The 14,056-nt window shown below is 47.1% G+C and overlaps 1 protein-coding gene across 1 annotated transcript in view; it reads left to right on the top strand.

The window, feature by feature from the left end:
* ACOX2 (acyl-CoA oxidase 2, branched chain) overlaps positions 1-14,056 on the top strand; it is a 17,123-nt gene that overhangs the window by 2,751 nt on the left and 316 nt on the right. Inside the window, exons 3-13 of the mRNA XM_010139353.1 lie at positions 1,367-1,518; positions 1,953-2,060; positions 2,680-2,799; positions 3,259-3,374; positions 3,774-3,946; positions 5,055-5,217; positions 5,864-6,054; positions 7,324-7,485; positions 8,445-8,550; positions 11,264-11,481; positions 13,155-13,284. Of these exons, the coding sequence (XP_010137655.1) occupies positions 1,367-1,518; positions 1,953-2,060; positions 2,680-2,799; positions 3,259-3,374; positions 3,774-3,946; positions 5,055-5,217; positions 5,864-6,054; positions 7,324-7,485; positions 8,445-8,550; positions 11,264-11,481; positions 13,155-13,284 (1,639 nt within the window). The remainder of the gene's footprint in view (positions 1-1,366; positions 1,519-1,952; positions 2,061-2,679; positions 2,800-3,258; positions 3,375-3,773; positions 3,947-5,054; positions 5,218-5,863; positions 6,055-7,323; positions 7,486-8,444; positions 8,551-11,263; positions 11,482-13,154; positions 13,285-14,056) is intronic.

Below are 14,056 nucleotides of genomic sequence, written 5' to 3' on the forward strand. Positions count from 1 at the left end.
CGCTACCACGTTTTGCTGGATTAAGAGCACAGCCGCCTCGCAGGACGCCTCTCGTCTGATGAAACACCAGGTGAGCACCAGGCTCTTACTGACACAGTCCTGGTGCCAGACACAGTGAATCTCTGCACACACTTAAAAAACAGCTTTTTAACACCGCAGTTAAAGTGGCATTATTTCTGGATGGGCCGCCAAGGGTTCATTAAGCCTTCTTCTGTTAATCAAAGCAATTTCCCATTAATGTCTTTGTTCATATTCCCCCCCACTTTTTCGGCCTGACTGATTCTCAGAGGCAGTATAATAGACAGCTCTAGTCCTTTGTTAACAATAAAAGGTGTCTGTCCAGAATGAGATGCTCGCTCGAGCACTGCAGTAAAGCAGTGTGCTAACAGCCATACAGGCTGCGAAGAGCAGCAGAGCCACTTATTTCTGTGTGTGAGAGCACCGGTACTTATATCTGTGAGGCAATTCAACCATACTCTGAGGAATCCCACCAAGAGGGACTGTATTCCTCCAATTTTCTTAGGATTTCTCGCACACATAAAAAGCTTAAACCAAAAGTGTTTCCCACGTGCACTGTGGAAATTACTGTACCCAGCTTCCCATACACAGCTTCTGGCTTAGTGTGTTTTAGGACGTATGCTGCTCTATCAGCTGGCGATGGTGAAGAACCTGACCAGACAATAAACCAGGTGTTCCGGGGATGTATTTGAATTTTTCCACAAGAAAGAAACATCTCAAGTCAGGCCAGATCTCCATGAACCCCAGTACTGTTCAGTGACCAACAGCAAACATCCAGGGAACAGTACAGCGACAAACGCAACGCACTGAGGTACTTCCCTGGAACGGGAAGATTCAGTAAAACCAGGTCTCGGGTGCCTGCATATGTGATTCAGTGTAACGTGGCCCACAGTGAATTGCCAGGGTCTGGGAAGTTTAGGGTAGGGTGATGGGGTTTTTTAGCTCAGCCTTAAAATGTGACTTGAGTAATCAAGAAAAAAACCCGATAAAGTAAAAAAGTAAAAAGCTACAAAGGACTCACAAGCTAACAGAGACATGGGAGCTTTGGAGCTGGGCTGTGTTTTTAGGAGCTCAGCATCTGCTGCTCAGGTAATTCCTCCAAAGGCAAGTGCAATAATGAGCTTAAGCACTTGAGCAAACTCTGTTATGACAGAAGGAACAAAAGCAGCTTGGAAGAGCACTTTTCCTGCAACACTGTGCGGATGCTGAACGTTCGGTAAGGATGTGAATGCAGGAGTCGAAAGGCAGCAGGTGGTACTGTCTGGTGACCACCACAGTGTCGCTGCCTCATTCATCTCACCCCTGGAACTTCACCTGTGTAAAAACACCTCTTGTGCCTTCTCCGCAGGGCACTGGCAGGAGACGTCGCGTTTCTCCTCCACCGCGTCTTCATGAGAAGTATTTCGATGCTGGGCTCCGACAAACAGGTCGCCAAATGGATTCCTCTCGCCACCCGGTATCAGCTCATTGGAAGCTACGCCCAGACTGAGCTAGGGCACGGTGAGGCTGCAGTGAAAACGCGGCGTTTCTATAGGACAACAGGTTCTGGCCCAGATTCTCATCGGAATTTGAGTTCAAGCTGTCCATGCTTCACTGGGGCAGGGCTGGAGATGCGCTGGCTTTGGTTTTGCCAGTGTGGAAAATATTACAAAAGCAAGGATGAAAGCTCGTGGTTAGACAGCAGGCACTCACCATCAGTGGAGGCATCAGCCTCCACACAGCTTGCCCAAGCTGGTGGCTGTCACCGTGAATCAGGCAGCTTGAGATGGTGTGGGGTCACTGCGAGTGTTGTCCTGCAGTTCTCATCAGGAGGGTAAACGACAAAATCCTGGTAATACCCACACCAGCTCCAGGGATTCTCCATTCTCTCCTTCATTGTGATACCCCATGAGATATATATATATATAATCATTTTTTATTTCTTTTTTTTTAAGGAACTTATCTTCAGGGTTTGGAAACAACAGCAGTCTTTGATGTCACTACACAGGAGTTTATACTGAACACACCAAAGATCTCTGCCATGAAGTGGTGGCCTGGAGACAGTAAGTAGCACACAACACTTTGGCTTTCCTCATTCGTCTCCTTCAGTTATTCAATCTGCCCTGCTCAAGCTCCATGTTTGAGGGCCCAGGTGCTAGCAGAGGACTTCAGTATGAGATATACACACATCAAGAGGCAAGTAAGAGACCAAAGGGGTTTGCACAAGTTGAAAGGCCAGAGGGGAACCACCATCATCTATCAAAAGCCCTTGGGTCCAGGGCTGGAGAACTTCACTCAGGGCAACGCCTGCCTCTTGCAGGAATCCATCTTCTCTTCTTCGTAAATAATACTTGGATGACCAAAACCTGCAGGGAGGTCATCAGCATAAAGGATTCGAGTCATCATCCAGTCTCAGCGTAAAGGATTCGGGTGTGAAATTCATGGCTCCCTTCAGGACAGTATTTCACAGAAAATAACCGGAGTTACTCTAACAGCCACAGCACTTCCCACTCTCTCAGCACTGCATGAACACTATGTACAAATTTATCTGCAGATTTAGGCAGCTTCCAGCATCTGACCAATAGCGAGACCTGACAGGCAATTAGCACTGACTGCTGTTAATGGGGAAGAATTTGTACTGTACCTTGTCTTAAGGGAACGGGTCTGTTTTTGTTCTCGCAGTGGGAAGGTCAGCAACTCACACAGTGGTCTTTGCCCAGCTGTACATCGAAGGGAAGTGCTATGGCGTGCATCCCTTCATCGTGCAGATACGCAGCCTTCAGGACCATTCGCTCTGCCCAGGTAAACGACCCCAGATGTCGCAGCTCTTAAGCAGGTGCTCTGCCTATTTTGCCCTTCAGTGTTTTCTAAATCATTGGGTCCAGGGAGAGAGAGTTATAGCTGCCAAAACCAAACCAAGACAGATACCCAAGGCATAGTTATCTTTAACTCCACCTTTTTATCTAAAGGAAGATTTAATGTATCCTCAGGCATATCCAGACCAAGCCTTCTTAACCAGAAGCCTGGGCTGCTCTGACCACATCTGCATTAACACCCCAGTTCTGACCCCAGCCAACGCAGGTAACAGATGGATCGTGGAAACAAATTCCCACAAGGCATTCAAATGCCTATTTCAACCCTCAGGCAAGATCACCCGTGCTGGGGAAGAAGCAGAGCTGAACGTGCCCTTCCTTTGAGATCCCCAGTCTGACACAACATGGGGAGAAAAAACTTCAAGGGGGATGTTTTCCCCCACTGCAGGCATAACTGCAGGAGACATCGGTCCCAAAATGAATTTTGAGCACATTGACAACGGCTTCCTCATGCTGCAGAACGTGCGCGTCCCCAGGGAGAACATGCTGAACAAGTTTTGCGAGGTACGTTCATCGCAGACTCGCCCCTCAGACTCTCATTGCGCAGCCAGAGAGACGACAGGGACCTGCCTAAATTTAGGACAAAAGTCTTCTTTTGAGGTGTCTGCAAGTCTCTGCGGTTTTATCAAGGGCGGAAGTTATCTGATTCCTCAATGAAACTCAGTGTCAGGAATTCCACGTTCGGAGGTTGGGTATCATGGAGCAGATAGAACCTGTCTCAGCCAGGAGCAGAAAGATTTGTCTTATCAGATGGGTTTCATCCATCACGCGTACAAACATCTGCAGTTCTGCAGGCAGCGGAGGATTTCAATGTCCATTTCACTCTATGCTTAGAGATCACACAACCATCCTAGCGCTGAAATATTGAAGAAGGTGGCATCTAACATCTGCTCTCTACTCTAGGTTCAACCAGATGGCACCTATGTAAGATCGGGGTCACAGAAGATTAATTATTTCACGATGACCTCAGTGCGCATTGCCCTCATTTCGGACGAAGTTATAGCCCCTCTAATGAAAGCCTGCACCATTGCCATCCGGTACTCTGTGGTTCGCCGGCAGTCCAAGTTAGAGCCCGGGTAATGCCACGCAAGTCCACAGCAGTGGGAAGGGGACCACACAGCATGTTCCCCTGCCCCAGTCTGTATTTCTACTTTTCATCTTATCTTTCAGCACATCACTGGCTCCTTTCCTGGCCCAGATAGGGTATCACAAACATACTTCCCCATTATTTACATTAACGAGCTTCAGTCAAAGTACAAGAGAATGTTTACAGTTCTTTGTAAGATAAGTTTCGTAGTTTGCATAGCTCAGCAGTTCACACAAGCAACTTACTTTTCTTATAACTGGCCTTCCCCTGTAATCCCATAACTCAGCAGAATCCACACAAAGCGGACAAGTCGCTGAACTCGTATTCTATAGCATCCTACTAGTGAGCGCAACATTAAAATACCTTCCAACATCCCCATTTCCAATATCCACACTTTACAACACTGAATTTTATTAGTCTGGTAGGAATCCATAATTTTTAAATAGCTATTTTCATTTGAATGGATTTCAAAAATTTCCACTTAAATCTCCTTTCAAAAGCAAGAAGATCCTAATGAGAAGGTGGTTTGATCCAAACACAATGCAAACACGAGAGCACAGCATGCTGAACTGTTGTAAGAACCAGTTCCATCAGGTGAAGTCCTGAGTGTACTGTCCACAGCAAAAGTGGTAAAGAACATCCTCAAAAAGCTCAGAAAGCGTAAAATAATCGAGACTCAAATGTTACCAGAGAAACCTATGTAAACCCAGGGCCGCAAAGATCCAGTCTGAAAAGCAGTTTTTCAGGGTGCGGTGTCACCGCCTCCCCATGACAGCTAACAACTTGCTGTCCTTGAAGGCTTCATCCTTGTCCTCTCCCACAGTCCCTGTTCCCCCTCTGTCCCAAGCGATGACACAGAGCCTCTTGGACTCTGTTAGGCTGGTTCTCCAACACAGCCAAAAAAAGGCCCTTTTTGCCTAGCTGGGCTTGTTCCTCTAACAGCCTGGCAAGCTGGGCAGATGTGCCGCAGCATCAGCCCAGCCCTCTTCACTGCTGCTCGGTAAGGAAAATGCCGGTTGTCGTGATGTGATGTGTAAACTAAGGGTAGCTGTGGCTGTGTCTGCACCTTCCCTACTTCATCAGCCCTCTTCCAACAGGGAACAAGAAGCAAAAATCCTTGACTACCAGACTCAACAGGAAAAATTGCTGCCCCAGCTGGCAGCAGCTTACGCCTTTCATTTCATCAACGACTACCTGGAGGAGCTGTTCAACAAGGGTTACGGAGAGATCCAGAGGAAGAACTTCGACACGCTGCCGGAGGTGAGCTGCAGCACGAGTAGCTCATACAGCACTTCTCATCTCTAGATACCAAAGTGTCCTAGCAACCGCGACAAGCATTCCTCTCACCACTAGATAACTGGAGAAAGCACTAAGAGATCGAATGGCACGTCCTAGGTCCAGTCAGCAACAGCATTCACTTTACCCCCCCAAATTTTTGGCGGGGAGGGAACTACTGCAGAGTGAGAAGTCCTTGAAAAGCACGTCGCTTTGATAAACACCGTGTTCCAGTGCTGGTGGGACAAAGCATTATTTCACAACTTCATCCACAAATGCACATGCAAACATTAACTTCGGAGCCAAAACAAAAATGTGACTTTTTAGATAGAACATAAGATTTTGCAACTGGAAGCCTGTAACAAAAACATGAGGGCAGCCAAAGCCACTGCTGGTCGAGAGAAAACCAAAACCAGAAACCTGACCACGGCGTGCCCAGCACGAGGGGGTGCAGCAGCCCAGGCAGAAACGGGAGCCCAGGCTCAGGGAGCTGGGTGCTACACCAGCACCAAGGGAGGATCTGACAGGGATTTTACACCCAGAAATTGCCCCAAATTAAAAAAGGAAACTTATTGTGAGCATTGCTTTAGAACATTCCCACCATTAACACTCTGCCTTCCTTTTTAAACAGCTCCATGCGTTTTCTTCAGGCTTTAAAGCCATGGTTACTCAGTACAGCACTTCGGCAGTGGAGATCTGCCTCCGGGCATGCGGGGGACACGGCTACTCCTCGCTGAGTGGACTCCCTTCCTTGTACACTAAAATACTTGCTTCCTGTATTTATGAAGGGGAAAACACCATTTTGTTGCTGCAAACTGCCAGGTAACATTTCAAATCTGTTCATCTAAAAACCTGCCCCTTCATTTGTTCAGCCTCTGCCACTTCTCCAAAACCAGTAAAACCAGCTCCTCCCTTCTCACAGCACCTTCTAAAAATACAGGACGTAAACTATTCATATTTTCTGTCTAACAGGCATGCAGGAGTGTGGGAATCTGATTATCTCGTCTATTTTGGGGTTTGGGACATATGCAGGTGCTGTTCTCCATAACCTCATTTTCCTCTCTGTCTAGTAGCACAGGAAAGCATTGCTGTACAAGTTTGGTGGTTTAGTTTTTAAGCAGCCAGTGTAACGCAGTATTGGTAAAGTGGCGTTCATTCGGAGAAGGCAAAGTTGTTGGATACTGAAAGCAGATGAGTCATGCTCCGAGAACACACCACGTTCCTCTGAACGTGCAGACCGGTGATTATCCAGAGTAGATGAAATACAGGGGAAAGAAACCACAGCTGCTTGAACTTTTAATAACGTGGTTTTACTAGAAGGAGAAAACCAGTAGACTTCCCAGGGACAGAGGAAACACAGAGCTCTGTGCTGGCATTCAGGTGCTTCTGCACTCATTATCAATAGCAAAGGCAAAAGAAGTGCTGTTAACCTTTTTCTTCCAGACCTGGTCACTCTAGGTCATAGCAGAGGTGCCAAAAAAAAAAAAAAGGGGGGGGGGGCGGGGGGAACAGTAGAGGAAAAGAATATGGCAGGAAAATCTTTCCTGATCACTAACAAATGGTAAGAAAAAGAGAGGCAGAAGATATTAGAGACGGCGTTTGGATTCAAGTGAGTGGAATGAATTGTACGTGGGAGGGCGTGGAGAATGCTCCTTGGACACATGTTTAGCTCCAAGCAATGGTCTTATGTTTGTCAGTATGATGACTGTGTGGTGGGCATTGCAGAGGGTACGACCAAACCACCATTAAGGCTCCCAGAGCATTCAGGCTGCAAAGTCGATAATGGATCTCATCACCATGCTGCTGAGACTGCTAACAGCCACAGCAAGTTTCTTCCCAGAAATTCCTCACTACAGATTGCTGTAATGTCAAGTATGGTAGACAGGCTACCCCTGAGACCCACCACAAGTCAGGTTATTGCGAATAACATGCAAAACAAAAGGCCACTACTTGTTTGGGTCCATTCTGGACCACTGATGGGATGGGTCAGACCTTGCTGCTCCTCACCCAAGCCCACTTTACTTTTTGCGTGACCGTTTGCTGCACGGGGATCACATCCAGACCCTGCTCTGACTGTTACCCTCTTCCCAGGTTCCTGATTAAGAGCTTCGCGGCAGCCAGCACTGGCCAGCCTGTTCCGCCATCTGTCACTTACCTGGCTGCAATGAAACCAGGGAAGTGTCCAGCCAAGAGCAAGTCGGATTTTCTCAGCCCAGATATTTACACCGAGGCCTATCAACACATGGCAGCCAGGTCAGTAAGGGAGGACGGGAGACAGGGCTCCTCTGACATCAGAAATGTGTTAAGAGCTCAGCTTCTTCCTGGCTTTAAAGGGAGGTACAATAACATAAGTTACACAAGAACTGACGCCATCTGCTCCTGGAAAAGGAAGACTCACACAGGATTAACAGCCATGTCAGACGTTCAGTATGAAGCTTTCACATTCAGAACTTCAGAAGTTTTTAAGCCACATGCTTCCTGCATTCCACAGAGCTGATTCTGTACCAAGGTGATGGCACTATTTAGGTAACTCCCAGAACACATCACTGAGCTGCCGTCCAGTGAAACCTTTAGGAACTGGACCCTGTGCAATTCAGTACAGAAAGTGAAAATTTCACATACCTGTGAAACAGATGTTTGTGTTCAGTTAATACCACGGCAAACACAGCCTCGCATTCTGCCTGTAGCCTTTCAGCTACTCAACATAGATAAAAACGGTGTCACGAGTGGTCTCGTTAGTGTTATGTGCACAGTTATGTGCCATATAGGTGTTACCTCCGAAAACCAGCTAAACAGACAGACAACCCTGCTGTCCTTAGAATCGGCGTAAAACCAGGGCTGCTGTTCTGAAAGCTTCGGTGTCAGTGGGAGCAGGATTTGGATCCCTGTGTAGAAAAGCAGAAACATAATGTAACATCAGTCCAGTATCATCAATATTATCATTGCTTTATTTTGTTTTGCAAACTCTCCTTTCTCACACACAACCCAAGAAGAACTCAGCAGACCTCCTGGTAAGCTATGCTGGAGGGTGAGAAGGCTGAGATCCTTCAGGACCAGGGTGGTCTGAGTGTTTCTGTCAATTTGTACAGCGTGTAGACAACCTCAGACGTCAGAAATGCCATTCTGCCGTGCGATCGCACACAAGTCTGCGTAGGAAGCGAGCACACGTGGGCTGCTATATTCATATACAATCTGCTTTTTCAATTTTCCAGACTCATAAGCAGCACTGCAGCGAAACTACAGGACTTGGTTCAGTCTGGAGTCAAAAAGCACCACGCGTGGAACCAGTGCGCAGTGCAGCTGGCGCAGGCTGCGAAGGTGAGCGAACTTTGTTGGCTTATTTCACACTTGTCCTTATGGTACAATATGCAACAGGAACAGCATGATTAGCTGTTTATTGGTTGCAGTTAGCATCTAAGTGACACCGTAATGACCAGGGCATCACTGGGGTCTGCACAGTGGAGAAATCACAGTAAGAAGCAATTCCCGATCTGAAGAATTTGCCATGTGAATAGGCCAGGTAGAAAAAGACGAGAGGGAGTAGAAATGAAAGGGAGCGGAGGGAAGAAAACAAAATGAAACACCCACATTCACAGTTATGCTGCCACTGCTAGCAGAATCAGACCTTCCATTCCCTGCGACAAGAACCCATCGTCTCCAGCTGACGCTGATCCAGTGTTTCTGGCTCCCAGAGGAAAGCCTCCCCACAGCCACCCTGCTGCAAGGTGGTGGAGTCACAGCCAGGGTGAACCATGGCTGGCATTTCTTACCTCTGCCGCTCTCACAAGGAAAGATAACTGCGGGGAAGACAATGCAAAGCAGTGATAAGTGCAGGGTTAATTACTACTGAAAGAAAAATCAAATCAACGCCAAATTAACAAGAGATTCAAACCCAACTCCCAGTTCACGTGGAGCAGACAGGCAAGAGCGTGCCTTCAGCTGAAGTAGCTCAGGACAGCAGCATTTGTTCTCCAAAAGAGGGGTTAGTTAGTACAGAACTAAGTAGAAAAGAAAGCAAGAGGGGAGAAAAGCCCTAAATTTAAATGAAAGCCAAACCCATCAACACTTCAGTACATGAAAAACCCACAGTTCTTTTCTAACTATGCAATTAAGTACAATGCCTCTACAGTTGTGGTGAAGGTCTTCCTTCCTTCCTAAGCTAAGGAAAGGACGACTTTGAACCAGATCCATTGCTTATTTAAACTTCACCCAATTTTTTATGAAAAACCATCTTGCCGAAATCTACCCGGCAGCCAGAGCCAATCCAAACTGAAATGGACTCAGCCAGAGGCCCCTGAGAGGCAAAAAGGAAGCCTATACATACCTGACCGTGGTGATACCATCTTGGTCATTTCAGAGCAGGGAACAGCCCCCTTATACTCAGTCAGTCAGCTGAAGTCCTTGATGAGTCAAACTCTTCCTCAGCAACAGCCAAGATCCTTTCAAAACCATCGGAAGCGTTTATCCGCTCATACCAGTAAGGACAGTTACAATCCTTCAAAACCAGAACTCGAGGAGTAAGAGACCAAAGACTTCATCTCAGCAGCAGCATTTTTGGTGGTCACCTGTCTGCCATGTGTCACCCCCCATCTTCCAATACACAGACTCCGTGTAAGTGCTGTAAGCTTGAAAAAGAGCAGAAAAACTGTAATTGCCTCAAAAATAAAGGAGTCCTCCTTTAAACAAAGTGACTTTTTAAAAACACTTTCCCAGTAATGGTTTAAATGTAAATATATTTTTAGTGGAACAAAACTGAAGCAAAACGTTCCTGTTTGAGATTACCTCTGGAAAAGGCTCTGACCAGTGCTCCCCACACACAAACCTAAACAAGCTGTTCCCTCCTGCACCCACCCAAATGGGTGGCTGAGGTCTCTGGACTGAAGATCAGGAGAGACCACGAGTCAGAGGAGGACCTGGAATCCAGCACTCTCTGAGAAGTGAGGAGGAGAATCTAGACCCAGGAGTCGCCAGAAACAGACCATGTCTGAAGAGCCCCGCGTATGGAGACGGCTGGCTGTGGCACTGGCGGTGGGGATTGTGCTGCTACACTCCTCATAAAACCAGATCTGGGCCCCCAAGGTTTCTTCTTCAGGGAGAGGAAGACTCACCCAAAACCCTTGAGTTTCTCCCATAACCTTAAAAAGCCTTGATAGCTTTCTTGGGGCACTTCTGTATTTGCTGCTTCTTCCAGATACTTCCCTGGAGACTGCCCCACCTGACGGGCAGGGCAGCTGTGTGACACACAGCTTCACCAGCAGGTTCTGCAGTCCACGCTGGCCTCCACGCTGCTTGACCGTGCTGGCAGGAGGAGCTGCAGCACAGGTGTGCCACGCTTCCACGCACAGCTGGGAGGAGAGCTGTACAGTGGGGGAGTGAACCCACGCAAACCCCAACACCACCAACCACCCGCAGTAACGTCAGCATAACAGGAGTCACCCCCACAAACCGGAGGAGCCAGCCTGCTCCATCTGCTCTGGACCTCAGCTAATATTTCTGTAACTTGGCAGTTAGGTGCTCTGCTGGTGTCTGATCCAGAAATTACTGGTTTAATTAAAACCACAAAAGCAAGAGGTAAGTTTGGTTGTTCTTCCTTGACAACGGATGTTTTCAGAGCTGAAGTCCTAGAGACACTGAGCCCAATGTACCATGAGCCCAAGGTCTTCCACAAAAGAGTTTCATCCTGTTGATGTATAACCAAGATTCCTTGCTAGGGGTCAACGCAAGCCATCACACAAACTCTTTGGGCTATTCATCAGAAATACTTAGGAAAAGTACACCAGGATTTCTGAAGGGCTTTTCTAGAGTTTATAAATTATCACAGCATTGGCTGTTTACACCCTCAATTCTCTCCTCTTCCTGCCGCTGTAAGACATGAATGCAAAAGGCCAGGTCAACCAGCAGACAAAGAATACGGACTGGAAGAGTGCCAGGGAAATGAAAAGGTTTTATATTCTTTGAGAGAACATTTGAGTCACTTGGCCTACTAAAAGTGTTTGAGGTGCATTCACTGTTGATTGCGTTTGTTTTCCAGGCTCACTGCCACTACATCACAGTGAAAAACTTTGCAGAAACTGTAGAAAAACTCAAGACGCAGGCTGGCATCCAGAAGATTATGAAACATCTTTGTGATCTCTTTGCATTACACGGGATATTCTCGAATGCGGGAGTCTTCTTGCACGATGGATACTTATCGGGAGCTCAAATGGACATGGTCACCACATCATACCTGGACCTCCTGCCTGTCATTCGGTGAGCTGCTCTAGCATGAAAGGACATAAAGAGCTATTCACTTTGTCCCTGTGAGAGATACAAAGTGGTGCTGCTGTACCTATGGCAACATCTCCAAAGTCAATTCACCTCATCCGGGTTTTATTCTCATTGCTTGGAGCACTAGAAATTGTTGGGAACATCTACATCGAGCTCGTTTTCACAGCAAAAACAGAGCTAAGTGTCCAGCTCCTCTGCAGTCTGTAACATGAAATCTTTAAAGTATAAATCAAGAAATGCTGAACATTTTCTACCGTTCACAGTAGAGTGAAAGCAGGGAAATATGTAGTCAGAGCAGCACTGGCAGGAGGCAGCCACAGCAACCGCTCACACACTGTGAGATCTGCTTAAGCCGCAGCTAATACAGCCTGCTCTGTTGCCATGGCTGAGTTTCAGCTGGTACCCAAACAGTCCTGCCTACAGCTAGTTGAGATGCATCTGCTCGACACTGTTTATTACCACCTACGTGAATTCTGAGACATGTTGAGGTTTTAACGTACCACAACACTCACAAAGTCTTCTGGACAAAGGGTTCGTCACTCACTGCTCGGTGCTGTTCGTTAAGAACAGATTAACTTATGGTGCAGAGAATGTCTGTAAAATTCTACCTAGGCCACCTGGAGAGAAGCAGGACTACACCATAGCCAGGGGCTGATCGGGACCCAGCCAAACGGCATTTTCAGAACTGATCGCAGAACTCAAGTTAAGGGATAAGCTTAACGTAACCTTTTCAAAAGCCCAGCACATAGTCGTCTCCAGAATTCATCACAACTTCTCTGTTAGTCTACACCTTGTTAACAGGGTTCAAGCACAGACCGGGTGTTTATCTGGTAATTAGAGTCAGTTATTTACCGTTAGTAGAAAGGACACAAAAACCCGGCCTTTCCCAAACACCCCTTCCAGAGAGCCCTTCCCCAGAAGGCACTGGTAGGTGCAGGTGCCGACACTTTGCAAACCACTCTGCATCCCTGTCCCTCAGGTGTGGGCTGCAGTCGGCATGACTTCCCACACCCAGGACGATGAAGAGGAAACCATTTCCCGCTTCGGAGAAGATGCTGTCATTCTGTACCTGTCGTTACGCTGCAGCTCTCTGGTGCTGACTGCTGTCAGACTGGCCCTTTGGTGCAGTGCAGGGTTGCTTTGTTCTCACAAACACGAAGTGGGTAGAAGACCTTGACGCCTCATGATGAGGTAATAGAAATACTGAAGAGCAGATGAAGGCTGGAGATCAGCAAAGCACGTCATATCAACCTAGTAGCAACCGGATTCTATTTCATAAGAGAAACACACACAGCCTAAGAAAACCAAACCAAACAACAAAAAACAAAAGCAGGAACAGGCAGAATCTGCTGAGGAAACATCTGACATGAGATTGAGTCCTAAATTAGGGAATTAGGGATGGACCCCAGGTGATTACGGGACCCAGCAAATACCTAGCAAATTCAACAGTACAGCCTGCTCAGGGCGTGAGTAGAACACGCCTCTGAGGAATCAAAATGGGCAGGGTTTTCCCCATGGTGTAGGCAGGGGCAAAAACTGGCTCAGACATTTCAGACTGAGGAACCTGGACTTTCAAGTTCAGCTTTGACTTACTTCCTTCCCTTACAAAGCAGTGCCCACTTCACGAACATGGATGTTGTTCATCTGCTCCGCAGGAAGGACGCGGTTCCGCTGGTGGACGCTTTTGACTTCACCGATCAGAACCTGAATTCTGCTCTTGGCAGTTACGATGGACAGGTTTACCAGCGGCTTTACGAGTGGGCTCAGAAGTCACCCACCAACAAGGTACGGGTGCTGGAGGACAGTCAGGCAACGCTGGCCAGAGCAGGAATCATCTGCCTTTAATAAAAGCTGTACAGATAAACATTGTGTGCAGTAGGAGCTTTTAATTCTTACTGTCTCACTCTGAGTAATGACCTGTGACACGCCAGTTATGCCACCGACAGTCTGAGCTCAAACATTTAACTGATTTGACCAATTACAGCCCCCAGAGGACTGGAGCTTGTACCAGGGAGCGGAGCTGTCACGTGCCACCAATGTGTTCTTGGATTTTAAACTTCTGTCACTGAGGTTACGTCGTATGAAATAAGCTATAAGGAAAGTCTGTTTATGTAGTTTACATATGGAACAACACTGGATGGCTGCAAGAGCCACTAACTGCAGGGTGTGTTCCATACCCTGGCACTTGTACTAGTGCAGTACTTAACTTTTTTTAATATAATGTTTAATCAGAAAGAGCATAAATGTTAAACAAGGCAATTTCATCCTTCATGGTCTTCAGCACTATTTTCACTCCTTAATCCATCCGCACTGTGGAGTAACATAAAATCCTGCACGGTGTAAATAGCTATCGCTCTGTTTAAGAACTCATTTTGCCTTAAGTGAGATTTTTACTTTGGTAATCAACAACCCTTTGAAATTCTACAGCTGAACACAAAATCTGCCTTCAGCTAACGTTCGAGTCGAAGCGTATTTTCTGAAGTTAAGCAGCGTGCTGTCCCGTTTGGGATGAGAATTGTGTCCTGGTTATGAAGGACAGCACATCTAAAGGGAAAGA

Source organism: Buceros rhinoceros, unplaced genomic scaffold, assembly GCF_000710305.1.
Source record: "Buceros rhinoceros silvestris isolate BGI_N320 unplaced genomic scaffold, ASM71030v1 scaffold15597, whole genome shotgun sequence".
Classification (NCBI taxonomy): domain Eukaryota; kingdom Metazoa; phylum Chordata; class Aves; order Bucerotiformes; family Bucerotidae; genus Buceros; species Buceros rhinoceros.